This window comes from Felis catus, chromosome C1, assembly GCF_018350175.1.
Source record: "Felis catus isolate Fca126 chromosome C1, F.catus_Fca126_mat1.0, whole genome shotgun sequence".
Lineage (NCBI taxonomy): Eukaryota > Metazoa > Chordata > Mammalia > Carnivora > Felidae > Felis > Felis catus.
Window position 1 is genome coordinate 102,889,715 of NC_058375.1, and position 27,555 is coordinate 102,917,269.

The 27,555-nt window shown below is 48.2% G+C and overlaps 1 protein-coding gene across 24 annotated transcripts in view; it reads left to right on the plus strand.

Annotated features, from left to right (window-relative positions):
• LOC101093537 (phosphodiesterase 4D interacting protein) overlaps nucleotides 1-27,555 on the plus strand; it is a 220,093-nt gene that overhangs the window by 181,266 nt on the left and 11,272 nt on the right. For 16 of the 24 annotated variants that reach the window (XM_023259046.2, XM_023259051.2, XM_023259048.2 and 13 more), the window contains 15 exons: nucleotides 2,633-2,865; nucleotides 6,072-6,507; nucleotides 7,334-7,526; nucleotides 8,858-8,974; nucleotides 9,575-10,049; nucleotides 12,157-12,392; nucleotides 13,405-13,456; nucleotides 14,502-14,725; nucleotides 15,371-15,523; nucleotides 17,416-17,601; nucleotides 20,904-21,155; nucleotides 22,800-22,931; nucleotides 23,628-23,747; nucleotides 25,126-25,315; nucleotides 25,883-26,007. In XM_023259046.2, coding sequence (XP_023114814.2) covers nucleotides 2,633-2,865; nucleotides 6,072-6,507; nucleotides 7,334-7,526; nucleotides 8,858-8,974; nucleotides 9,575-10,049; nucleotides 12,157-12,392; nucleotides 13,405-13,456; nucleotides 14,502-14,725; nucleotides 15,371-15,523; nucleotides 17,416-17,601; nucleotides 20,904-21,155; nucleotides 22,800-22,931; nucleotides 23,628-23,747; nucleotides 25,126-25,315; nucleotides 25,883-26,007 — 3,124 coding nt within the window. The remainder of the gene's footprint in view (nucleotides 1-2,632; nucleotides 2,866-6,071; nucleotides 6,508-7,333; nucleotides 7,527-8,857; nucleotides 8,975-9,574; nucleotides 10,050-12,156; nucleotides 12,393-13,404; nucleotides 13,457-14,501; nucleotides 14,726-15,370; nucleotides 15,524-17,415; nucleotides 17,602-20,903; nucleotides 21,156-22,799; nucleotides 22,932-23,627; nucleotides 23,748-25,125; nucleotides 25,316-25,882; nucleotides 26,008-27,555) is intronic. The other 8 variants (XM_023259052.2, XM_023259058.2, XM_023259060.2 and 5 more) reach the window with 3 other exon arrangements.

Sequence of the window (27,555 nt, forward strand, 5' to 3'; positions counted from 1 at the left end):
TGCTGTGTGAGAACTGATTTACATGGTGAGACATAATGTAATTGGGCAAAAAACAACTCATGGCAAACAAGAGATCAGACATGTAGACTTCTCTGGGGTAAAAGGAGACCCCGCATACAACAAAGTTTATACCATGGAAGCTTTACAACAGATGAGTTAGGAAATGGTGCGGGGTGGTGGAGGAGGAACCTGTTAGATACAACTAACAGTAGGCCTAAAGGATCCATACTACCACCCTACAGACTGGAAACCCTGGGGGTTTATTTGGGAGAAATATAGAAATATTAACTTTCCATAGATGGGAAAGAAAAACTGTTGAAAAGGCTAGATTCTGAGTCATTTTTCATGCATTTGTATTTCAATTTTACAGATAAGTTAGCCAAAGTAAGCTCCCTTTAACGTGAAAATAAGAAAACCCAAATTAGCCTGGGAACAAATCGTCTATTTTCTCATTTTTAAGGGGGACATTAGACCAGGTGGGCCTTCAGTTCCCTCCTGGTACTGACATTCCATGGTTCTTAACTTTCTTTTTAAGGAAACTAGGCATATTTCAGTCAGTAGAAGATAACATACATCCAGAAAGGTGCTTTAAAAATAGGTGAGACATTACAGGGAGACGTCATTTCCAAGCAGCAGGAGCCCTTAAGTTTTAGAAAAGAATAAATGTGCCCATATTCAAAGCCGAAGGCAGTGTTTATTGAAGTTAGTTGGAAAGGGTTTATATAGAAAGGTAATATCACATAGTTCAAATGAGGGATTGAGGTCCTAAATTTTCAAAAGTGGTTTTTATCCAGTCCCCCTTTCCCGATTTTTGTCCCAAATGCTTGGTGGCACACGCGGAGATAGGCCAGTCTAACTAAGCCCAGCAGCGGACCGTAGAGACAAATGCCAGGCTCAGAACCCTAGGAATGCCTAGGAAATGAGCAACTGTGTCCATGCATGTTTCTTCTTTCTTTTCCTTTGCAACCTCAACTGCCAGTGCTGCTCACCGCCATTGCACATGCACGCTGTGAATCAGCCCCACCCCACACTCACAGCCTAGATTTCACCATGCTCGGTTACCAGCCAAAGTCAATGGCTCTGTGCCAAGCCAAGCAGCTCAATCATTGATCCACTTAAGCTGCTCTGGGCTCTGTTCTGTTCAATATATTTGTGACCTGAATGAAGGTATAAAGCATACGATTAACTCCACAAGTCATCCCCGGTCGAGTGGCTACTCCTTGATCTCTGGAGATGCACATCAAATATTTTGAGGACTTTGACCCTTGAGAAATGATTCTGTATAGCCAGAATGAATTTACAAGTGACAAGTGTAAGTCACACTATTGACACACATAGAGGAAACAACATGACCCAGAAACAGCTGTGGGAGAGAGGTGGGAAACTGGAAGATAAGAATAGACCTGAAGCTGAGTAGAATCCCAGAGTGCAGTCACAGAGAGGAAAATGAAGCAGCATGACATTGGGATGTATTAATATTAGACAAATGTACAAGAAATCCTTGCACTAAAATAGTCATACACTGAGTAGGTTGTCATACTCGGGTTTTGGTTTCTACACTTTTAAAAGCCTAGGGAAAACTGGAGAGGAACAATAAGAAAGACTTCAAGTTAAAACAATTCTCCTTTGAGGAAAAACTATATAACCTGCTTGAGTTGACACACTGAAGAGTAACTTCAAAAAGATCCTCAAAAATCAGAAAGTTGTTGGGGTGCCTGGGTGACTCAGTCAATGGAGTGTCCGACTTTGGCTCAGGGCATGATCTCGCGGTTCATGGGTTCAAGCCCCGCGTTGGGCTCTGTGCTGACAGCTCAGAGCCTGGAGCCTGCTTTGGATTCTGTGTCTCCCTCTCTCTCTCTCTGCCCTTCCCCTGCTCATGCTCTGTCTTTCTGCCTCTCAAACGTAAATAAACATTTAAAAAAATTTTTTTTAAATAGAAAGGTGTGCTGAAATTATTTCCACCTTGTTTTCTTCTCACGAGCTTAGATTTGTAGAGAGTTTGGCTGGCAGCATCAGCACCAGGATAATAGCACATGACATTGGCTGCTGGGCAGGTGGCCTCACTAACTTCTCCGTCGTTGGAGGGCGTGGTTCTCCTGCTGCTCGTGAAATTAAGCTTCTGTTTTACCTGTAGCTGAGTGCTTTCCGTCTTAGTCATCCTTTTTAGAGTCTTAGGTACAGACATGGCCTTCGGCTTTGAGTGCTGGTGTCTCAAGCTGTGCTCTTTGCAGTTGAGGACTCCAATGTTGGGAAGTCAGGGAAGCTTCCTGACTTGTGAGAAGACTCTCCTCGCTCTGTCCCACGGGGAGGGAACAATCACAGCATCCACGCTCTCCAGTCCTGTTTACACCTCATGTGTTGGCATTTGCTTTTATTTATGAAGTGCTTGTGTCTTTTCCTCACCTACCTCTGGATGCTGCTCTTCCTGCTCATGGCAGTAATTCTCCCCACTCTCCTGGTGTCTTCCCCACCCAAACCAGTGCCCAGGACTCTTATGGCTGAGGAAGTCCTTAGGGGGAGCTTGTTTTAGGGCCGTCTTTTTTGTTCCCACCAAAGGCTGCCTTTGCAATCTGATGTTCCTTTGGGATCCCCCTTCATGACCTAACTTCTTTAAATTATGCTTTCCTTTCAGCTCATCAAGGTGGCTTTGGAGAAAAGCCTGGCAGCTGCAGAGACCCAGAACATATGTCTTCCCCCTCCTTCCTCGACAGGAGGGGATGGTAGCAGGGGTCTTCAGGAGGAAATGCTCCACCTGAGGGCTGAGATCCACCAGCACTTAGAGGAGAAAAGAAGAGCTGAGGGGGAACTGAAAGAGCTAAAGGCTCAAATTGAGGAAGCAGGATTCTCCTCTGTGGCCCACATCAGGTAGGACACCCCCCAGAGAAGGAGAGCCTGCGGTGGAGAGGCCACCAGAGCCAAGGAGCTCACCTTGCTGCAGCCAAGCATTTGTGCTTAGGGCTTTTGGGCCCACAGCCCAAGCTCCATGCACGAATGGCTCAAATTCTTTATGGAAAAGTTAATAATATTGGATAATAGTGATTATCAATAATTACCATTCAAATTATTTAAATGTGGTCTTAATTCAATATAATAATGCCCATTATTAGCCATACAGTCACAAGTGAAAACCTCCCGGTTGTATGACAGGCATTGCTCTTTGGAACTGACTGGATCATATGAGGAATCTCCTGCTACCCACGATGCTTCACTATTACACGCAGGGCAGAATGGTCTGTGGAGGAGAGTTTATACAGGGGACCCCTTCATCCCCACGCAGCTCTCCCTCAGCAGTGTAAATCCTTAAATCATGGAATAGCAATTTTAATCATCTCTGCTGTTTTGTTAGCTTTACAAAAGTGGCAGATAGCTGATTCACTGGCTAGATGGGCCACTCTGTTTTTAATGGTGTTTTTTTCAAAAGATGCTCCAGGATCGTGCCAATGATGTACGGCTAATCCTTTCATTCATTCACCCCTGAGGCTCATAATCCTCGTGTCCTGTTGTTTAGAACACAGCAGTGCAAATCTAATTCATGCCCTACTGTTTCCCTATTATGTGTCACTTAAACATCCCTGAGTCCTCAAATGATATTAGTGCTGAAGAGGACCTTGGCATCTAGATTAATCCTTATTTCATAGTCAAGGAAACTCCGGTCTAAAAAGTTCTAGTAACTTGCTCAAAGTTGCATAATAGTCCATGGCCAGACCCCTGCCTTCCAATTTTTAATATCTGAGCCTTTTCTTCTATGTTGTATACTTTGCCAAACAATTTTGGAAATATTCTTGTGAGCGTCCTTCATGCTGGTTCTTTTACTCTGAATTATTATGATATTTATTTCTACTTAAGTGAAAGCATACTTTTTTTTCAGTTTTTGGTTTTTTTAAATTTTTTAATTTATTTAATGTTTTTATTTATTTTTGAGACAGAGACAGAACATGAGCAGGGGAGGGGCAGAGAGAGAGGGAGACACAGAATCCGAAGCAGGCTCCAGGCTCTGAGCTGTCAGCACAGAGCCCGATGCGGGGCTCGAACTCATGGACTGTGAGATCATGACCTGAGCCAAAGTCGGATGCTTAACTGACTGAGCCACCCAGGCGCCCCTGTTTATTTTTTTAAAGTAAGCTCTCTGCCCAATGTGGGGCTTGAACTCACAACCTCGAGATCAAGAGACGCACCCTCTACCGACTGAGCCAGCCAGCTGCCCCAAACATAACTTTTCTCTAGCCTTTTTTATATGTAAACTTGGTTAAGCTCATGGGTAAGAACAGTACATCTCTTTTGATACTACAGCTGAATATACACTCAAACCACATGTCAATACCTTCATGGATTATTTTCTTTTTTTCCCTGGAGTTACTAACCTGAAACTCTGGTTTAGTTCTTCACCCAACCTTAAGAATCACAGATACTGTAGAAGCTAGGATCTATCCATCTTTTGAGACTTCATCAGTTACTATCATGAAAACAAAGGAATTTTCCCCCAAAACATGAAGCTATAACATAATATCAAGCATTGTTTTCCATACTATACATGCATTCCCTTCTCTCCCTCTTACACCTCTGTTTTGGCAAAAGCCCTATCCCCCTTCTTCTCCATTGAGGAAACTGTCTCATGGAGAGCCTGTCTGATTCCTATGTCCTAAAGAATTCTCTTCCTTGATTCTCACTAGACAAGCCCTGCTCTTGATTCCAAGACTTCAGGATTCTAAGACACCCAATCGAGGGGGGTTATCCAACTGCTAATCCTTCTGGGTGTGAATTACTTGTTTCCTTTGTCCCTTCTAGTCAGTGGTTCTCAATTTAGTGTGCTTAAGAATCACCTGCAGAACTTAAGTAAAAAGTAGATTGATAGGCCTTAGCTCTAAAGTTTTGGGTGTTTTTTTTTTTTTTTTTAACAAGCACCTCATAGGATTCTGTTAGTGTTTTTCAGGTTTGCAGCTAGTACAGCAGGATTAAATGACTTCTCTGTTTCAGACCCTGAGTTAACCATACCATATATGCAATTTCATTTCAGCATCCAATTACTTCAGTAGGTATGAGTGATCCTTATTTTATGCAAAAGGAAACTGAGGCTCAAAGAGGTTAAGCAAAATGCCTATTTAAATGCATTGCCTTGCTAAAGCCATGTTTTTTATTGCTTCCATCCAACCCTGCTGAAGGGTTTAGTGTGAAGAAAGGATGGGGCCTAGAATGTCTTAGTGAAAATTAGTTGTTTATCTGTTTTATTTCTTCCATAAATATGAATGTTGTCTGTGGCAGGCACTGTAGAGGCTCTGGGGATACAGAGTGAACAAGACAGAAAGAGTCCCCGCCCTCCTAAAGATGATCTATCACAAGAGTCAGGCATAAAGCAAATAATTACAGAAGTACATTTGAGGGGCACCTGGGTGGTTCAGTCGGTAAAGTGTCCGACTTTGGCTCAGGTCATGATCTCACGGTCCGTGGGTTCGAGCCCCCCGTCGGGCTCTGTGCTAACAGCTCAGAGCCTGAAGCCTGCTTCAGTTTCTGTGTTTCCCTCTCTCTCTGCCCCTCCCCTGCTCACACTCTGCCTGTTTCTCTCCCTCAAAAATAAATAAACATTTAAAAAAAAATTTTTTTTAACGAAGTATATTTGGTTGCAGTTCTGACTAGTATTATTTATTTCATGTTTTCCTAGGTCCCCATCTCTCATCCAGTGGTTGGAAACTGATGATAATTAATAGATAATTAATAATAAATTTGCCCTCGGCAAGGTCTTTCTTTCTTTCTTTTTTTTCTTAACCTTGTTTATTCCAGAGGCCACTTAAAATTAGAATAGGAGGGCTCCACGACATGGGTAAAGACGGAGTGTGTTAAGCTCAAGGCTTTTAGTAATTGTGTTGCCACCAAGGAGCAGTGGTAGTGTGGGCAAGGCTCGCTCTCTTCCTGAGCCTTGGTTCCCTTGTCTACGGTATAAGGGAGCAGCTGTAGGCCTCTGAGGTGGCTTCACGCTTTGGGATGTCTCTGAGTCTCTGCTGGACTGAGACGGGGGGTGCTGTCGGGACCTGAGGCAGAGACCAGAAGCAGCCCCTGACTGTGTGTGCTTTCTGCAGGAATGCCATGCTGAGCCTTTGCCTTGAGAATGCAGAGCTGAAAGAGCAGATAGGAGAAGCAATGTCTGACGGATGGGAGATAGAGGAAGACAAGGAGAAGGGCGAGGTGACGCTGGGAACTGTGGCAACCAAGGGGGGTCTGAATGAGAGTAGCCTTCAGGCCGAGTTCAGAAAGCTCCAGGGAAAACTGAAGAATGCCCACAGCATCATCAGCCTCCTCAAAGAGCAGCTGGTACTGAGCAGCAGGGACAGGGATAGTCCACTTAGTCCAGAGCTCCTCGTGCGCCTGGCCCAGGAGATCGACAGGATGAATGCAGAGCCGGGCTGTTTTCCTGAGAAGTCCCGATGCCAAGAAGAGGAGCACGTGACCAAGAAGCCCTGCCCCAGGCCCCAGAGCCTCAACCTTGGGGCTGCCCTCGCAGGGGCTGCCGATCAAGTAAGTGCGGAATTAGATGGAAGGAAAGACCCTTGGAGAAGGGCTGGAGGCAACACTTCCGTCCTGTGGGTCTGGAGGGACTGAGGGAAGGGCACCTTTGCACCACGAGCAGCAGCAATGTTCCTCACGCATTCAGCCTTTAGAAAGGCTTTTACAACATCATCTCATAAACATTACTTGAGTAATTAATTTCTCATACGTATTTCTGGAGTGCTTACTTTTCCAGATAACACAGTAGGCATTGGCAGCAGGCAGTAGGAGCTGGTCTCTGCCCTTTTAGTACTCAGAACAGTGGGGAGGGAAGGCGCGGAACAGATTATTTCATAGGATGCGGTCTAGGGATGCCTGGAGTTAAGGCAGCCCAGACAAGTGGTGTGTAATGACATCTCTCCCTTATCACTGCCAGTTTCGTCACAGCTCATCACAGGTGTCTGCTCCTGAGGCTCAGGAGGGGCTAGTGGGGTCCTCTTAAGGGGAGGGGCTTTGCTGAGGGTTCAGTAAATGGAGAATGTAGAGGATTCTGAGAGCAGGGAGAGACGAGCAGAGGTTTCTACCCCTTCTCCTTCTAACCACTGCATGAACATTCGCGCAGAGCTCCCAGTAGACTCTACTGGTGACGTGCTATGCGCTGTAGACACAGAGATGAATGAAACATTATCCCAGGTCTGCGGGAGCTCGGTCAGGAAAGCAAGCAACTGCCAGTGGCATGAGGCACGCCGTGACAGACCCAAGCAGAGAGTCCACAAGGCTCAGAAGGGGCAGCGGCAGTTGCTGCACAGTGCGTGACATCAGACCACCCTGGTCCCTGTGCTGGCTCTTTTCACAGCTGGATAACCAGCCCCAGGCCAGAGACCCCGGGCCTCAGTCAGAATGTGGCCTTCCTGGATCCACCAAGCACCTGCGCTCCCAGCTGGCACAATGCAGACAGCGCTATCAGGATCTCCAGGAGAAGCTGCTGATCTCCGAAGCCACGGTCTTTGCCCAGGCCAATCAACTGGAGAAATACCGAGTCATGCTTAGTAAGTCTTAGGCCCATCGTCACCAAGGCGTCTGTCTTCTCCCCGAGGAGCTGTGTGCTCTGCAGACTTCACTTTTCTTCCCTAGACTCGAAACCAGTGTCATCCTGACCCCTGCCCTAGAACTGTGGAAGGTGGATATGTAACTTCAGTCTGCACGTGGCAGAGAAGACTAAAGAACAAAGCAAGTTGCAGTGAGCATTTAGGGAGGAAATGGGCTAACATCTAGGTTTGCTGATTTTTTTATGTTTATTTTTGAGAGAGAGAGCGAGAGAGAGTATGTGTGCATGAGCGGGGGAGGAGCTGAGAGAGAGGGGGACAGAGAATCTGAAGCGGGCTCTGTGCTGACAGCAGAGAGTCCGATGTAGGGCTCGAAGTCACGAGCCGTGAGATCACGACCTGAGCTGAAGTTGGGACACTCAACTGACTGAGCCACCCAGGTGCCCCTAGATTTGCTGATTTTTGGTATAGTCAGCAAAATGTCTTACCTCTCTCAACATAAACTGATAGTTTCTCTCCTCTTGGCACCAAATCATATTCTTCAAAAATACATCATCATCTTTGGTCTAGAATCCATGCTTTCCAGGGGTGCCTGGGTGGCTCAGCCAGTTGGACATCCAGCTTTGGCTCAAGTCACGACCTCATGATTCATGGGTCCAAGCCCTGCATCGGGCTCTGTGGTGACAGCTCAGAGTCTGGAGCCTGCTTCAGATTCTGTGTCTCCCTTCCCCTGCCCCTCCCCCATCCACTCTCTGTCTCTCTCTCAAAAATGAATAAACATTAAAAAAAATTAGAGTCTTTCTGATAGAACTTCCTGCAGTGATACAAATGTTCTGTATCTACATCACATCTGCTTAGGAGTCATGCTCATTCAACTTGGGAAATTTCATTTAATGTTAATTAATCTAATATGAAGTAGTCCCATGTGGCTAGTAGCAATCTTACTGAACAGTGAGGATTTAGATGCTTTAGGACTGTATATTAGTTCAGCTCCATTCATGTATTTACTGAACCTCTGTGGGTAAAGCACTTGCTAGTTTCACCGGGGCTTCTAAGGATGATAATATACAATGCCCAACTTAGAGATGTCTGGTCCCTACAAAGCCTCAGTTGTTGTAGGTGAAATCATTGGCAGCAGACATAGGCTCAACCCCGTGGAAGGAAGTCCTGCCTGGAGTGGGTGGTCTCTTCTCCCACTTGAGTCCAAAGAAGCACCCATCCCACTCTGGCCCTGACCTCCTACCCCCTGAGGGCTAGGGCGTGTGCCACTGAGGTTGAGGGCGTATGTGGGAAATTCAGATCCTCTGTAACACCCTCTGTGTCTTCCCGAGCAGGTGAATCCCTGGTGAAGCAGGACAGCAAGCAGGTGCAGGTGGACCTCCAGGATCTGGGCTATGAGACATGTGGCCGAAGCGAGAATGAGGCCGAGCGGGAGGAGAGCACCAGTCCTGGTAGGAGCATGAGGGCGGGGCTTACCTGTCCACCCACATCTGGGAGATGTTGGCCTGTCCCGCCCCTGATGGGCTGAGGTTGGGGGTGGTGTTGAGGACTGAAGGGGACACAGGACCAGAGAGGGACAGGAGAGTCTGGCAGAGAACTCTTGCCCCAAATGAAGCTGAGCATGAGTTTGAATTTCTATAATTAGTTTTCAACATACTGCCGTTAATTAAAAGGAAAAAAAAAGTTCCATCCAACAGATTATTAGAAAAAGCTTACTTTTTAATGAAAAGACAAGATGAGCTGTTGGGGATGTGCTAACCCTAAGTTTAAAAAATTGTCCACAGTAAAAGGGCTTTGACTATAGGGACACCCACCAAACAGAAATTGTGAAGAGAAGAAAAATGCTCAGTACAACAGAAGGTGACCAGACCTGACCTGCAGGGCCGTTGGGTGGGTAAGAAATACGGTGTTTGAATGCTAGGAGAGTGCAGGGCCGAATAAAGTTCTGCTTCAACTTTTGCTCTAGTAATGATTAGCCCCGCCACAGAGCGGTTTTCAGCTACCGCAGGATGTGCAGCTCTACTCAGGAAGATGTCTTTGTCTTTTCTCAGAGTGCGAGGAGCACCTGATGGGCTCACCGCTGGCCAGCCCCCCTGGGAAAAAGCCCTTGGAGAGCCATCGAGGGAAGCAGGAGTTCCAGGCGTGTGGAAAGTCAGAAGACATCTCTGTCCTCCATAAGGACATCAGAGACCTGAAGACCCAGCTGCAGAACGCCAACAAGATCATTCAGAACCTCAAGAGCCGGGTGCGGTCCCTCTCAGTGACAAGCGATTATTCATCTAGTCTGGAGAGACCTCGAAAGCTGAAGGCCGTTGGTGCCCTCGAGGGATCCTCCCCTCATAGTGTCACTGACGAGGATGAGGGGTGGCTGTCCGATGGCACTGGGGCTTTCTACCCCCCAGGGCTTCAGGCTAAAAAGGATCTGGAGAGTCTGATCCAGAGAGTGTCCCAGCTAGAGGCCCAGCTCCCGAAAACTGGAACGGAAGGGAAGCTGGCCGAGGAGCTGAGGTCAGCCTCGTGGCCTGGGTAAGGAGGGTACTCTTTGGACCCCTGTTTAACTGATGCTGGCTAAGTTTGTGTTTGAGGCTGGGTAGCCCGGGCGGGTGGAAGAGAGAACCAGTGGGGGCAATCAGCAGAGCACCTGTTTACAGGCTAGGCCTAGATCTGAAGAAAGGACAGGTGGGCCCTGCTGGGAGACAGCAGCTCTCCGGCATTTCATCTCAGGAACCTGTTAGTAAAGTGACAGGATATGTGGTGTAGTAGTAAGACCGGCGTCAGACTCCCTGGGTTCGAATCCTAGCTCTGGCACTTTCTAGCCATACCACTTACTTGGACTTTCTGGGGCTACTTCTTTTTCTTTTCTTAAAAAAATTTTTTTTTTAGTGGTTATTTATTATTGAGAGACAGAGAGACAGAGCACAAGCATGGGAGGGGCTGAGAGACAGGGAGACACAGAATCTGAAGCAGGCTCCAGGCTCTGAGCTGTCAGCACACAGTCTGGGCTTACTTCTTTACCTATTAAATGAGGATAGTAAGAGAACCTATCTCAAAGCCTGGTTGTTAGGTTTAAAAGAATTAGTACAGGGGTGCCTGGGTGGCTCAGTCAGCTGGGCCTCCGACTCTTGGTTTCGGCTCAGGGCATGATTTCACAGTTCGTGAGTTCAAGCTCCATGTTGAGCTCTGCACTGGTGGCTCAGAGCCTGCTTGAGAGAGATTCTGTCTCTCCCTCTGTCTGCCCCTTCCCCACTTGTACACAAACACACACACACACTCTCTCAAAAATAAGTGAGTAAACATTTGAAAAACAAAAAGAATTAGTAGAAGCACTTATAATTACATAACACATACTAAGTCCTCAATACTATTTACCAGAACTATTATTGGTATTGGTACTTTGTGTTGAAAACACTGGGTAGACTTCCATCTCGGTATCTGTCCTTGTTATCTGCACTGAGTGTCAAACCACTTAAAAAGCTTAGTAGCCTCAAACAATAGTTTATGTGGATTGGGCTCAGCAGGGTGGTTTTCACTGGGGGCGTCTCTCATGCAGTTGCCATCAGATGGTGGCTGGGGCTGGAGTCATCTGAAAGTCCTGAGTGGGCTGGGCGTGGCTTCTTCAATCACACATCTAGTGACGCAGTGCTCCTTGACTTCTCCCTTTCTCCATGTGGCTTCTTGTCTTCTGGGGTCTTTCTTCCTGGTGGTGGCCTCTCATAGTGTGGTGGTCTCAGGGTAGTTGCCCTTCTGCATGGCAGCTGGCTTCCAACAGAACGGAAGTGGTCGTTGCCAGGACAGTTAAGAGCTAGGCTTGGCACCGTATCACTTCCACTATAGTATCTTGGTCATAGTGGTCACAGAGCTTGCCCACATTTAAGGAGGTGGAGAATAGCCTCTACCTGCTAATGAAAGAAGAGGCAAAGGCATGTTGCCAGACACTGTGTGGAACTGGAACTTGTGTAATGGCCATCTATAGATGGTCTTTGAAACAGAAGGCATGAAAGATTCCACCCACACTCAGGACTAAGTCATTCTAATCACTGAATTTATTTTTTAGTATTTATTGGGTATCTATTTAGTGTTTATTGAGTATCAACTATGAGTCTACACTCTACTAGTCCTAGAAGCAGTATAAACTTTGGCACTGTCTTGACCTTAGAACTTAGGATCTGTTTGGACATACGACTAATATGTATAAAACAGTGTCAGAACAATGGCATACTAAGTTGTTGTCGTCATTTGTCAGAGCAGGATTTACTCTTAAATACCATCTTTGAGGGGTGCCTGGGTGGCTCAGTCGGTTAGGCATCCGACTTTGGCTCAGGTCATGATCTCACAGTTCGTGAGTTCGAGCCCTGCGTCGGGCTCTAGTGCTGACAGCTCAGAGCCTGGAGCCTGCTTCACATTCTGTGTCTCCCTCTCTCTCTGCCCCTTTCCTGCCCATGCTGTGTCTCTCTCTGTCTCAAAAATGAAATAAACATTAAAAAAAATTAAAAAAAAATACCATCTTTGGTTTATGTGCCAGAATTCACCTTGTGGGAGCTCCTTAGAGATATTCTCACAGAAATCTCTACAGAAGCCCCAGGATTTAATATTCACTCTTTTTCATTCTTTTTCCTCTTCTCTCCTGCATTAGGAAATATGATTCCCTGATTCAGGATCAGGCCCGAGAACTATCCTACCTACGCCAGAAGATAAGAGAAGGGAGAGGTATCTGTTATCTTCTCACCCAGCATGCAAAAGATACGGTAAAATCTTTTGAGGACCTTCTTAGGAGCAATGACATTGACTACTACCTGGGGCAGAGCTTCAGGGAGCAACTTGCCCAAGGAAGCCAGCTGACAGAGAGGCTTACCAGCAAACTCAGCACCAGTAAGTTGGCCACAGGGCTTTGGCACACTCTCAGTCACTCCCACAGCCTTTTAACCCATGTCCTTCTTCCACTTCCTTTCCTGGGGCCATTACAGGATCAGAACTGGTTGGTGGGGGGGCATTGAGGTGGAACACATCTCAATGGTTTGGAGAGGCCATGATTGCAACTGCAGAAACTTGAGCACTGGTGGCAAGTGACCTTTAGGGAAGTAGGCTGTGTCCACCCAGTGCTAAGCAGGCTGTGTCCACCCAGTGCTAAGAGATCGGAGGACTTCATCATACTGAAAAGAGCCTGACCTGAGAATTGCAAGACCCATGCTGTGGCCCAGATGCCGCCATTAACTTGCTTTGGGCAATGGCTTAGCCTTTCAGTGTCTCTGTTTCTTTGTTTATTGCATGGTATCATACATGAGTATAATTCAAATATGGATAAAGCACCTTGCCCTTTGGACATGGTCTAGGCACCAAATGTCATAGTGCAAAGGCTGGGAATATTGGTTATTATTGGAGCCCTTTACTTCAAAAAAATTTCCTGAGGGCACCCAAGGGAATATAGCAGGATCAGTCTTGGGGGCCAATCATCCACATGCTGGTGGCAGGTACAGAGGTGGGACAGGGCTGTCTGTCATCTCCTCAGAGCAAGAGTGGGTTCTACATGAATGCTATGATGGGACACAGAGCATACATCTGGGAATCCATCTATGGCAGGCTTGGAAGTTAGAATGTTCCAGAGAGAAGCTGGGCAAGTGCCTTTTAAACTTCTCTGCATTGATTTAGGGCAGAGGAAGTCACGATGCTGATACCAGGTCGGGGAGGTCTGCCTGGTGAGCTCAGGAGAGCCTACAGGTCTCCCCTCTGAGGGCACAATCTGAAGCCTCTCCGAGCAATCCTCCTAAGCATCCTGGACATGCACAGAGGAGTCACCATTCTGTACCCACAGAGGCTCCTCCTGTAATGGGGGAAGTGGGACCTGTTTAATTTCTTACCATTTCTTTCTGAATTTGGCTTGCAGAAGATCACAAAAGTGAGAAAGATCAAGCTGGACTCGAACCGCTGGCTCTCAGGTAATTTGAGATAGGATCTGGTGAAGGAATCAGGAACAAGGCCCAGGGGGTCCAGGGTGAGTGCAGCTTCACAAATCAGGGGGCGGGAAATGCTGGTTGTAATGACTTCATTCATTCATGAAACATCTTACTGTTGTGCTTAGCCTAAGTCTTTACTCTCTTTTGATATAATTCTGTTGATTTCCATTTGCATCTTTATTCTCCAGACCCAGAGTCGGTCTGACCCAAAAGTAAACTAACCAGGTTTCAGGGGCCCTTAGCACTCCGAAGCCCCTCCCCGGCTCTCCTCCTGTGTGTTTAAAGATGAGATGTGCAGTGCTGAGTTGGCTTACCCCGAGTTGAGTTGACAGCTAGCTTGATAACCGTCCAATCTCCTCAGGGGAAAAAAAAAAAAAGAATCAAAGAATCCATTCATAGGGGAAAGGCCTAGATGTTGCAGATCCCTGCGAGGCTACAGTGCCTTAGGAACCAGTTTTCAACAAGTCACTGCATATAGTCTTAAAATGTATGGTAAAATATGGACTCAAAATCCATTGTAGCCACTAGTTCAGGCCCCTTTGTGTCAGAAGTGTGCTTTGAGACCACATAGTGCTTTTTAAGATACGTGTGGTGAAGAATAAAGTGTTTTATTTTTGTTTTCACACATATGCGCTGTACCCTCAACCAACGAGATGATTCCACTTATACTGCTCTTGGTTGCCAATGGCAATGCTTACCTCCAATTTCTGTGCTTCTCTTCTTGGAGACTGGTAACCAACAGGTGTCAGCCCACAGCTCTGCTGGGGCCACATTTGGAGCAGCAGTGCCTTAGAGGGGTGGCCGAGTGTCTGCCAGTCCCCAGAGTATCACGCGGCCAGTGCAGTGGGTGGCTGTTGTTCCTCCACCCCCTCACCCCACCTATTCTCTGCTCCTAATCAGAGATGGGTTATTTCAATGGTTCTTTGCAGGAATGGTTCCCTTGACTTCTGTGGCTTTCCCATGTGCCTTCATCAGGACTAGCTGGTCCGGTGACCTCGGCTTCACCTCTTGTTGCTTCACCCCACAGGCTCAGCAGGGAGCTTCAGGAGAAGGAGAAGGTGATTGAAGTCCTGCAGGCCAAGCTGGATGCCCGGTCCCTCACGCCCTGCAGCAGCCACGCCTTGTCAGACCCCCAGCGCTCTCCCAGCAGCTCCTCCTTCCTGTCTGATGAGCTGGAGGCCTGCTCTGACATGGACGTAGCCAGCGAGTACACACATTACGAAGAGAAGAAGGCTCCGCCCAGTCACTCAGGTAGCCTCCACTTTCTGAGTGGTACCGCTTTTACCTAGTCTGAGAGGAGACGTCCATAACCAGGCCTTATAAATCCACCTTGGTGTGTATCGGGCTGAACATGGCTGTGGGACCAAGCGCCAAGCATAGGCCCCAGTGGCTCAGGATCTTTGCTCTGCTCGTGACTCTGGAGTTGTCACTGGGTCTCCACTGAATGTGCATGCTGGTGGACCCAAGGTGAACCACAGTGGGAAGAGGGAGAGGATCCTGGCAGACTTTTCTTCCCCACTGTCTCTTGAGCATGGGCTGTCTGGCTGACCTCCCTCTTAAAATGGGATATCTCATCCCTCCTGCAGTGATCTTGCTAGCTGCATTTCCTGAACGGTAACCCCCGAGTATCTGTCAGTGTTCATAGATGCTGTCGGGCCTGCCTGGTATTTTGGGAGGCGCCATTTTCATGGTCTGGGCCCCACTTTCACCTCTAAGGCACCCTGCCTCACTAAGGCAGCTATCTGCAAGCAAGAAAATGAATGCTGCGCACAGGGCTTGTGCTTGGTGCTTTCCCAGAAAGCAAGGCTCTGCCCTGGTACCCCTGGTTAAATATAAGGCCAGATTCCCGTTCTTTGTGGACCACCAAACATTTTCTTTCATTCATGGGTTTTGTAGATTCCATCCACCATTCGAGTCATTCTGCTGTACTGTCTTCTAAACCATCAGCAACCAGTGCACCTCAGGGGGTTAAGGCCGAACCCAGCAGCAACCCCATCAGCTTGCCAGCTCCCCAGAACCCCCCCCAGGAGGCCAGCCAGGCCCATCCAGGTATGCGACAGCCAACATGGCAGGAGCTTTGTCTCCTCTCCCTCAGCTGCCTCTTTGACTCTTTGTCAGGGACCAGTGTGTCCACTGTAAGGGGCTGGTATGCATCAAATCCTAGACGAAACCAAGGGACCATCCTAGTTTGCTAATTGTGTCTGAGTTTTGTCTTAAATATTTTAGAAAAATCAGAAATCTACAACAGACTTTGACCTGTGTACCCATTTTGACCAGCAGTTGGCCAATCATTTTAAAGCTAAACATTTTCATTTCTTTCCTTCACTTCGCCCTGGGGAGCAAAGAGGCCAAGTGTTTCTCCCAGGATTACAGTAGCCAGAGCACAGAAAGAAATTCACAGCTATTGCTTGCCTATAAGCAATACCCATTTTATCTGCACTGTGGGCCTCAACAGCTGCTCAGGATACTTCAGCGTCCTCAGCCAAGGGTCTTTTCACGTCACGTGACCATCCGTGGATTTAGCCCTTGCTGTGTACATGATGCATATCCTGGAACCAGTTCGAGGGGTACATTTCATTTACCTGCCCCAGCCTACTTGCCAGGGATGTGCTGTTCATTTACAGCTTCGCACCAGTGATGGTCGGGAAGGGCAAAGCTTGTCCTCGCCTCCTCCCATGACTGGCTGGTTTGTGTAAGGTGCCCCCAGAGAGCACAGTGCTTCCTTCTACTGCCCCATCTCTTCTGAGAACAAGTCAGCCAAAAGCTTAAGAAAGAAATGTGTCTGACTCTGAGCCTGGGCTCCCAAGTTTCTCAGGCAGAATAGGCAGCAGCTGGCCCAGGAAATCAATGGGGAAAAGCTGTCTGCCTAGCACCATGGACATCTGTGTAAATGCTTTGGGGTCAAACAGAACAGAAGGCCAGGGGTTTCAAAATCAGAATGCCTCCCTGAAGGATGCCTGGCCTCTGTCACTTGGCAATGGGGGTGTCTTTGCAGTGTCGCCCTGATAGTGTGTCAGCACCCTGGGGCAAGGGATGTGATTTAGAATATAATCATCTTCCACGGGAGACATTCTCCACAGGTCAGTCTTAGTTGGTTTCTACTCACTTCGTGGGCTACCTGCCATATAACTGTTTTTAGGAAAGAGGAGACAGAGTCAAACAGCAGAACATCCCAGGGTTCCTAAAGACCTGTCTGTAGCTGGGCTGTATAATGGTCATCTGTGAAGATGTTTTTAAATGCAAATTTCTAAGCCAGACTCCCAAAGTTTATGACTTAGTAGATCAGGGCCTGAAGAATCTGCATGAATTAAGAACTTTTCTTAAGTGGTGTGAACACGCAGACAGACATGCAAGCTATTGTGCCTAAGTCACTTCAGCAAGACCTTTATTTTTCATTTGGTGAATGAACATGTTGATTTGAGATTCTGAGGTTTGTTTCTGCTAGAGTCTTGAATTACATGCATTAGGAAGGCACATTCCCCACAGTCCGGGCACGCTCCTGCCCTCCTTGGGGTGAGCCCTCATGCTTTCAGAAGAGTTCGAGGTGTAGGGAGAGTCTTGTCACAGGGGCAAGGGCCGGCAGGGACGCTTGAGAGCATTGAGGCCTGGCTATGCTGACCCGTCCATGCCTCGGATGGCTGGGATGGGCTCTCGTAGCTGCCGGGGCTACAGTGGCACCACCTTGCCTTCTGTAGCCAGTAGTTTCTAAGAGGGCATAGGATATGTATGTAGGATACTGCTGGCAGGGGAGAAGGCGGATCGGCCAGGCCTGCCTCTTGGGTAGCAATGCTCGCCCTTCACCAGCCTGCACCACGTTGAATGATAGCCGCCCCCCAAGGGGACATCTGGTCAGGGCACAGTCTCATCTTCTCAATCTTTCACCCATTCCTTTCTCTCACTTTCTTTCTAATGACGTGTCTCCTTTCTCCCCAACTTTCTAGGCCTTCATTTTCCCTCCATACCCTCGCTGGCTAGCCTTCCCCAGGCACCACTGCCCTCAGCTCCACCCAGCTTCCTGCCCTTCAGCTCCACTGGCCCTCCCCTCCTTGGCTGCTGTGAGACACCTGTGGTCTCCTTGGCACAGGCTCAGCAGGAACTGCAGATGCTGCAGAAACAGTTGGGAGAAAGTGAGCACTTACTGCTGCATTTGTGTGCTTGGCAACTGCAGCCTCGCCCTGTGTGGCTCTGCATGGCTTTGGCTTCGAGAGTGGAGTCTTAGAAAACAGCATAGGGCATGGGCTTCACCAGCGGATGGCTGAGGGACGGCTCTGCCTGCTTGTTTTGGAGATGTGTTTACTGTTATCTTTCTGGTGCGTGTGTCTCACTGGTTCCTCAGGCCCTAGACCTGGTCCTGTCGCCCTGCTGACAGTGTGGGGCCCCACCAAGTATGCTGGAGCCTGGTGATGTTTGTCGGGGCACGAGAGACAGCTTGTGTGCCGTGCCTACGCAAGACACAGCAGCCATGAAGAAGATGGCCACTTTCAGGGGGACCCTTTCCATGCCTATTATATTCTCCTGCTGTGAAATGCTTTTAATCAAGTTCAGATCCTGACACCATCAGGTTGAGGGCAAAAAAGGTAGTAATGGAGGGATTCAGAAGAAGTGACAAAGCCCATCTTCCTATTGCACAAGGTTCATTTCTACCCCTGGACAGGTGACAGGTGGGCGGCCAGAACCCGAAGCACAGGCTGTGACATCTGATTGTGACTTCTGCTCTCTGACTCCCAGAGATAATTGATCTTATCAGTTAGAGACTGTGTACAGTATCTTTTTGGAAAGACTTTGATACATGTATGGGCTGGATGCCGCATCACAAAAAAATTTTGTGTGCGATCACTTATAGCTTAAAAAAATAAGAAAAACCTTCATGTGAGGAATTTGCCTTCTAGTAATGCTTTTTAAAAAAACTAGAAATCACACTGAAGTTTCCTTAAAACCACATTATGTGCCTGTAAAAAAACAAACAAAACACCTCAGGTGAGCCAGACATTGATGGTAAGGGTCACCACGCACAGCGTCCAGTGACCTAAGACCACAGCCAAGAATACATATATCTGAACCCCCAAATGTCGTTTACACTTGCTTATTTCTTTTGTCAACCCTGAAAATGAATTCACTGTCTACTGTGTCTCAGTTTGATTCCCAGAACCAACTAGATAAGATCATTTTTAGGAGGGTTCGTACATCTCCCTTTCTACAGCCAGTGAAGTCTCAAAGATTGCCCCTGCTTATTACAGCTTTGCACAGGTGTAGCACTCTAGGCTTACCCAGCAACATGCGCCTGGGCTTTCTTGAGCTTACCTGAGCCCCACATGACTTGTGTGATAGGAAGAACCAGAGCAGGGAACTAGGTGAAGCTCGGGGAAGTCAAGGTGCGTGTTTAAGGTTACTCGTAAGTGGTTGAGATGGGCTTGAGTCCTTGTCTTCTGCTCCTAGTCCCATATTTCCAGTATAACTTCTCTGCCTACGATGGCTTTTAAGTTTATTTATTTGTCCTGATAGAGACGGGGGGGGGCAGAGAGAGGAGAGAGAGAATCCCAAGCAGGCTCCGCACTGTCAACGCAGAGCCCGACGTAGAGCTCGAACCCACAAACCGTGAGATCATGACCTGAGCTGAAGTCAAGAGTCAGAAGCTTAACCAACTGAGCCACCCAGGCGCCCCATAGGATGGTTTTGTTACCGTCCCACTCAGAGCATGTGGCTGAGCTAAACTTAAATTCTCGAAGCCCCTTGTGGCCATCTTTTCTTTTTCTCTTCAGAGATCCATGGAAAGTTCTGATGTCTCTGACTTAGAACTTGTTATTTTAGCAGTTCTGAAACCAACAATTGATGAATAACAAACTTGTCTCATGTCAAAGTGGCAAGAGTGTTCCCAGGCTTACTTTTCTTTTCCTTTGCCTTTCCATATTTGTCAGTTTGTCTTTGTCCAAAAGGAAAGATAGGAGACATCTGTGCATGAAAAAGGGTCTGCTGTTACAGGTTGAAGTCATGTCTCATCTGAACCATTTACCAGAGTTTGGTGAGGAAGCTTCCCCACCAGCTTTGGTGAGGAAGACTGTAGCCCTTTCTTTTTCGTCCTGATGCACAGTCCTCTCTGATGGACCACAACTTACCAGTGTTCCTTGTTTGCCTTAAACCGAGCTTCCATGTGGACAGTGGTGCATGGCGGCTTCGCAGGTCACTATGGGGCAAAAATCTCCTTGTGCTAGAACCTGTCTGGTGTCTTTGCATGGTTTAGGGCATGTGCTCTGTGTTGTGTGGCCAGAGGAAACTGAAACATGAGAATACTGATCACTGGTACTCATAGACTTGGAACCTTCCATGACCTTGGTTAAAAAGAAGCTGTCAACAACCCCTGATTTCCCCTTTTGCCTTGTGTTGGGCTGGGGCGGAAAGGGGGTGAAAGAGGTAGGAAACCACATCTTTCCTGAATCCCAAGTAAGATTTAGATGCTGATATGTTCATCCCCCTCTTTAACTCCCAGTGATCCTCAGGAACATGTGGTCTCTTGCAAATCGGGGAAGGAGAGACCCTGGACAGTACTTCCCAAAATCTGCTGCCCTTTAGAATCACCTGCGATGATTTTAAAACATCCAGTGCCCAGGCTGTACCGGTTAAGGCAAAAATCTCCGGGAGGTCTAGGCCTCAGGATATATTTGTTTACATTTTCCAGGTGACTCTAGTGTGTAGTCAAATTTGAGAACCAGTTACAGATGGAGATAAAAATTGACAAGTGCCAGTTGCATTAACCCCTCAGCGGAGTTTGGCTTGGTTGGAGGGAAAGAGGTTGGTTCCTCTTTGCTTGGGTGGAGCTACCTTCTTACTCTGCTGCCCATGCTGATAAACCCTGAAAGAAAGCAGTCTTCTGGACATGAATACCCTAAAACTACAGCCCTACCCACCTCTCTCTGTCTCTCCCACAGGCTGGGCTTCCTTTTACATAGAAGCAGAGATGATTAGGTGCAGGGGCAGGCCCATGATTTCCTAAGATCTAGGAAAGCATCAGCCTATGAAATGGAAGGTCCTACATCCCCCCGTGGAAGCTAGCATTGAGCACACCCATGAGCAGGAATGTGCCATATGCCCTGTCTTTGGGACTGAGTTCTGCTGGAACTTCCCTGGACTCCGTCATGAGGAATTACAGTAGAAGCCAGGAGTGGGGCCCCTGGACTTTTCCTTTGTGTACACTGGTGACTTTCAGATACTTTATCCGTCCTCTCTGCCTCTTGGTGTCTCAAGCCAGCAAATACATGGGGTGGAAGGTATAGCCTCTAGAATATGGTCTTCATCTGACTGGTATTCTGCAACAGACTGGGATCTCCGACACCACACGTGTCCCCTTTAGTGTCCATTCTTAACAATCCCACACTTCCTTGCTGGTCCTGCCCTTCCCATACTCTGTTCCTCACTCATGTTTCTTTCTGCCCAGGCATCAGCACCGTCCATCCTGCTTCCCCAGCTGTGCTGCCGAGCAACCATGTAGAGGCCAGCTCCTCCCGCTACCTCAACCCTGCCCAGCCCCACTCACCTCTGAGAGGCAGTACAGAACTGGGCAGAATCCTGTCCCCTGGCTACCTTGGCAGCGGCAGCCAGTGGGATGTGATGAGGCCTCAGAAAGGGAGCGTGGCAGGCGACCTGTCCTCAGGCTCATCCGTGTGCCAGCTGAACTCCAAACCCACAGGTAAACACAAAGCTGAGCAGGTCGGCCTATGAAATGAACTCTCATTTAGAGTCTACCGCTCTCTTACCTGGGCCAGCGGCATTTCTTATTTCTCCTCTAGTCCCTGGCTCACAGAGTTGGGAGGAAATGAAAGGGCCCTCTCAGCTCAGCCCCACATTAGGTGAGCTCAAGCCCCGCTCTGGGCTCTGTACTCTCTCTCCCTCTCTCTCTTCCTCTCTCTCCTCCTCTCTCTGCACCTTGTGGGATTCTCTCTTTCTGCCCCTCAGTCACCTGCACACTCTCTAAATAAATAAGTGAATGAATGAATGGATTTTTTTAAAGGTCTCAATGCTGAACCTTTCTTTCTTTCTTTTCTTTTCTTTTTTGTGTGTGTGTGTGTGTGTGTGTGTGTGTATTTATTTTTGAGAGAGACAGAGTGCAAGCTGGGTAGGGGCAGAGAAAGAGGGAGACACAGAATCCGAAGCAGGCTCTAGGCTCTGAGCTGTTAGCACAGAGCCTGATGCAGGGCTTGAACTCACAAACTGCGAGATCATGACCTGAGTTGAAGTCGGGCACTTAACCGACTGAGCCACCCAGGTGCCCCTCTTTCTTTCTTTTTTTAATGTTCATTCATTTTTGAGAGAGAGAGCGTGAGCAGGGGAGGGGCAGAGAGAGAGGAAGACACAGAATCTGAGGCAGGCTGCAGGCTCCGAGCTGCCAGCACAGAGCCCCATGCAGGGCTTGAACCCACGAACCATGGGATCATGACCTGAGCCCAAGTCGGTCGCTTAACCAACTGAGCCACCCAGATGCCCCAGTGTTGGGCCTTTCTAAGTGCATCCCTTCAGCCCCTGTGCCATGCCAGGGACTGGGAGAGTCAGGGACACACTTGTGCTGTCACGTTCAGGTCATTAACCACACAGGATGAGTTTGTATCCATGTACTTTTACCTTAGACTTTCTCTCTAAGGCTGGAAGAAGGGCTCAGTGCCTTGTTAAAGAATGTTCAGTCGAGAATCAGGAAAAGGAATGGTCTCAGGGTGGAGTGAGGCCCTCCCTATCACATTCAGGAGAGAAACTCACACTCAGGAGGTCACCACACTTTTCTTGATGCTTCCATTTTCTTTTTTTAAATATTTATTTATTTTGAGAGAGAGAGAGCAAGCAGGGGAGGGGCAGGGACTGAGGGAGACAGAATCCCAAGCAGGCTCTGTGCTGACAGCCCCGCCCCCCTGCAACGTGGGGCTTGAACTCATGACCATGAGATCATGACCTGAGCCGATATCAAGAGTCAGATGCTAAACTGACTGAGCCACCCAGGTGCCCCTTCAGCTGGTTTTCTAAACCATGTGGAACTCCCTTATACTTACCAGTTACACTGATCACTTGATCACTTGAAACTTCCTCACACTTACCCCCGTGTGGAGGAGGTCCATGGGGCATGCTTAGGGCCACACTGTCCTGGGTATGAAAGCCGGTTTCCTGTTTAAGCAAAGTCACTGTGCTCCTGAGTGCCCCTGCGAGAGAATGCAGTTGGCGGAAGGATGGGGCTGTTCAGGGATCCTGCAGAGAGGCCCCTGGCCAAGCCCCTCCCCGACCTGGGTGCCACTAGTGACCAACGTTCTCCATCTCCCACTTCTTTCCTGTCCTGGCGGGACGGCTGCAGGGGCTGACCTGCTTGAGGAACATCTTGGTGAGATCCGGAACCTGCGCCAGCGCCTGGAAGAGTCCATCTGCATCAACGACCGCCTGCGGGAGCAGTTGGAGCACAGGCTTAGCTGTGCGGCCCGCGGGAACGGTAGGTGAGGCCCCGAGCCCAGCCGCCCAGCTCTGGTCGCAATTGGGGAGCTTCCGAAGGGAGGGCCCTGAGGCTGAGCCTCACACTTTCAAAGCACCGTGCTGTGCTGGGCTTCAACTCCACTTGCTCTTTCCAGATGGTCCAGCAAGGCAGGTGGGCCAGATACTATTATCCTCCCTTTGGAGCTCCCTTTGGACCCGAGCTAAGAGAGAACTTTCCTCATGGCAGCACTAACAAATTGTGTCCACAGAGTGTCCTACTTTTTCTCGTCCCATCCTTAATCTGCTCCCAGAACTGCCTGCTGACCTCTCTGTGTCTTGTCTCTGCCAGTGGTAGAGCCAAGTCAGCGGGGGATGCCCCCAGACACTTAGCACAATGGCCTTTCTCCCCACAGTCTCCTCCCAGGCTCTTGTCGCTTGGAGGCCGTTCCTTCCACACACTCTTGTCCTGCCCACAGCACAGCAGCAGCCATTTAGGGGCAAGAGCTTCCTGAACAACCGCAGCCAGGTCACGTGGTGACTGAAAGGAGGCACACCGAAACCAGGCATTTGGCCCATCAGACGTTGGGTCCAGGCCTCGAGTCCCCAGGCATTCCTGCTGGGTTGGGACAGTATTTCTGGAGATACAGAACGGGTAACTTCTGAACGCATCTGTTACCCAAGTGTGTAACTTGTCTGCTTATACTTTCCGGGACAGGATCCACCTCTAATTTCTACAGTCCCAGCCTGGAACCCACACCTCAGCTCTACAACGAGAACAGAGTCCTTAAGGAAGAAAACCGGAGCCTTCAGGCTCAGCTGAGTCATGTTTCCAGAGGTAGGTGGTAAAAGCCACCAACCGTGCTCATTCCCGCGTCCCTTTCCTCCCTGGCCATACCAATCACCAACTGGAGAAGCCAAGAGAAGAAGGTAGACACCACTGCTAATCAGATCCACCAACCCAAAGTCCCATGGCTATTCTCAGTCTAGGAAGGGCTACTTCCTGAGAGATCCCAGCCGTGGGCCCTCACACTCCTAGGCTCCAGAGACACATAGAGCTCTCACAGAGCTCTCGGATCTCCACCACCTCTGTGCAACCCATAAATACTCAGTCAATCAGTAGTTATGAAATGGATACCAGTTAGGCCTGTTCTACCTGTCCAGACCTTTCTGCAGCCCTGGGTGTCCCTCCCAGTACTGATCTGCCATGCTATCTCCTCACCACCTCCCCTCACGCACACACTTAGGGTTTCTCTCTGGTTAGTAATCCTCAGGATATAGTGTCTGGAAGCACCAGCAAAATGTTGTTCAGAGCTTTCCCAACACTATTCAGTGGGCATCCAAGGGGGTCATTTCCTCTGTAACTTGGGGGGGAGGTGGAGCTGACCTTAGTCTTAATTGACTTGATCAAATCAATATGTTATTGATAACAAATTATGTTTATTTGCAAATATTTATTTAAAAGCCATACAAGACTAATCGTTTCGGAAAGGATTAAGCCCAGAATGAAAGAATGCTTGTAGAATGGGAAGACACATCAAGTGATATTTCTAAATTTGCCTCTTCAGAGCGGGAAGATGTGAGGGGAAAGGTCATAGATGGGGCAGGAACAAGACTTCACAGATAAGAGAGGAGGCACAACTACCAAGCCACCTTCACATGCTGGGACAGGCTAGCACAGACCTCACAGCAGGGAAGACGCTAAGATGTGAGCAAGTATAGTCTGCCAGGCCTGGGGACGTCCCCCAAGAGGACTGACAGAACCTGCAGCCTGATGCTGAGTCTGTGCCAACAGTCCCTGAGAAATCCTGCAGATCAGAGAGATACCACAAGCCCAGAAGAGACCAGATGTCCCCATTTTCAAATTGATGAATATAATAGATTCTAAAAACCATAGACAAGGAATCTCGAAGCTGATCTTAGGCAAAATTCAAGAATGGGTTATAGTGCGGAGGGCATGGGAACTTAGGAAATAGCATTAGAAACAGGAGCATTTTGTCTAAGAACAAGGGAGACCTTATGGAATGAGAAGATCAAGGGCATTGCAGGGCGGGGGCTCCACGTTCCCCAGGGTGCGTGGATGTGGTGAGCCGATGCCCTCTGCCTCCCTGGGCAGCTGCGGCACACGCTGGCCTCCCTGTTGCCTGGGTGCTGCGTGTAGGGATAGATGAACTTGGGCTCGCCTTCCCGCTGACTTCTGGCCCCATGGTGTACAGAGCGCTCCCAGGAGACGGAGTGCCTGAGGGAGGCCCTGCTGTCCTCTCGGTCCCGGCTTCAAGAGCTGGAGGTGGAGCTGGAGCACCAAAAGGGGGAACGGCAGCAGCTTTTGGAAGACTTAAAAGAGAAGCAGCAGGAGATCTTGCGTTTCCAGGAGGAACGACTCTCCCTCCAAGAGAAAGACTCCAGGTAAGAGGGAGCCCAGTGATACAGAAGGTGGCCCCATTTTCCAATGTAGAAGAAAGGATATTGGCAAGGCAGGCACTGGTGCCTTTTGGAACCCTCAGTTTCCCCTCTGCTCTTCCTGATTTATGGGTGACCGTGAGCAGAGGGAAGGACTTCTCTGGGAATGCCTTTTTCACTCCAAAGTTGGGAGGGTAAAACCCTGTTTTAGAAGGCTCATCAGCATATCAGATCCTGGAGAAAGAATGTTCTCATCCTTCCAGTTAGTTGAAGGGTATTAGTTTCACCATAATGTAGGAAGCATCTGCACTAGCCATCATGCTGGGGGCCCCATAACTGCCCGTCACCGTGGAAAGAGCACCAGTGGGGGGCAGTGACAATACCCAGCTTGTGTGTCTGCTCCTCCCCAATGGGACTTCAAGCAAAGCTACTTCACCTCTCAGAGCCTCTGTTTCCACATCTGTAAAGTGAAGTGATGGTCTTCATGACACTGGGGTTGATATCTAGGGCTAAAACACTCTGATGCAGAGGCTGGCTGGCAACTCAGTGGGCCCTCTCGTCTCTCCCCTGTAGGCTGCAGCACAAGCTGGCCCTCTTGCAGCAACAGTGCGAAGAGAAACAGCAGCTCTCTCAGTCCCTCCAGTCAGAGCTACAGATCTACGAGGCACTTTATGGCAACTCCAAGAAGGGGCTGAAAGGTATGTGTCCATCTACTCCTCCAACCCCACAAGCTTCCTGCCCTTGCTCAGAACCCCAGTGAGGTCTTCACCCTGGGAGTTGCAGAGCTCTGGAAAGCTACTGGGTTCTGCCTCAGAAACTCCCAGCCAGGCCGGGGTGCCTAGTAAGAAGAGAGGGCATTTCTCATGCACAAAGTCCAGAGGTCGGTAACATGAACAAGATCCAGCAGAGACATCCTTAAAAGTAGGCCACAAGAGTCCAACTCTACCCACCTAGATGGCCAGAGAAAAATTGATCGAAGTTCAGATTATATACTGATTTTTTTTTAATTCAAAGAACTGTCCTGATGGCACTATCATGTGAGGTCTTGAATAGCGTGAATAATACATACTAACCACCCATGCAGTCAGTACAGGAGGCACCCTGCTCCCACCCTGACCCATTCCCCAGGGAGAAGATTAAAAGATGGAAAAACACATTTATAGAAATACCACTAGTAGGACCTGAACTTCAAGCCTGGATTTAAATTTTAAACTGTTTTATTGAGGAATTTTGCCACCTGCTAAAATACTAATCTATTGCTCAAGAATCTTTTTCTATTTCCCCATTGCTCTTCAAATGGGACAGGGTATTCTAAACATCAAGTTAAGGGGCACCTGGGTGGCTCAGTTGGTTAAGCGTCTGACTTCGGCTCAGGTCATGATCTCACGGTTTGTGAGTTTGAGCCCTACGTCAGGCTCTGTGCTAACAGCTCAGAGCCTGGAGACTGCTTCAAATTCTATGCCTCCCTTTCTCTGCCCCTCACCCACTTGTGCTCTGTCTCTCTCTGAAAAATAAGTAAAATTAAAAAAAAATTTAAACATCAAGTTAATAAATCCAACCAGGCTGGAACAGAGGACTAATGTCAATATGATGAAATTTGGAAAAGATTTAAAAAAAAAATGAACCTGAGATTGATTAAAAATATCAGTGGTAGAAGTTCAGGATGGGGAAGCCTGGCTCCTTAGCCATTCATGAGCTTGAAGATAGGGAGTTAGGTAGAGACCCATCTAGACAAGGAACTCATAAGTCAAGGTTGCTAACAAAAGCCAACTCAACCTGAGACCACAGTATTGTACTGTGGTACTGTACTGTAAGAGTACCGTAGGAGTACATAAGAGTCAATATGGAGACACCATGTCAGAAATAGTGCTAAATTATGGGGTGCCATCTGGGAATGCAAGCTGGTGCAGCCACTCTGGAAAACAGTATGGAGGTTCCTCAAAAAACTAAAAACAGAACTACCCTACGACCCAGCAATTGCACTACTAGGCATTTATCCATGGGATACAGGTGTGCTGTTTCGAAGGGACACATGCACCCCCATGTTTATAGCAGCACTATCAGCAATAGCCAAAGTATGGAAAGAGCCCAAATGTCCACCGATGGATGGATAAAGAAGATGTGGTGTGTGTGTATATATATATATATATATATATATATATATATATACATACACATATATATATGTGTGTGTGTATATATATGTATATACATATATATATGTATATATACATATATGTATATAC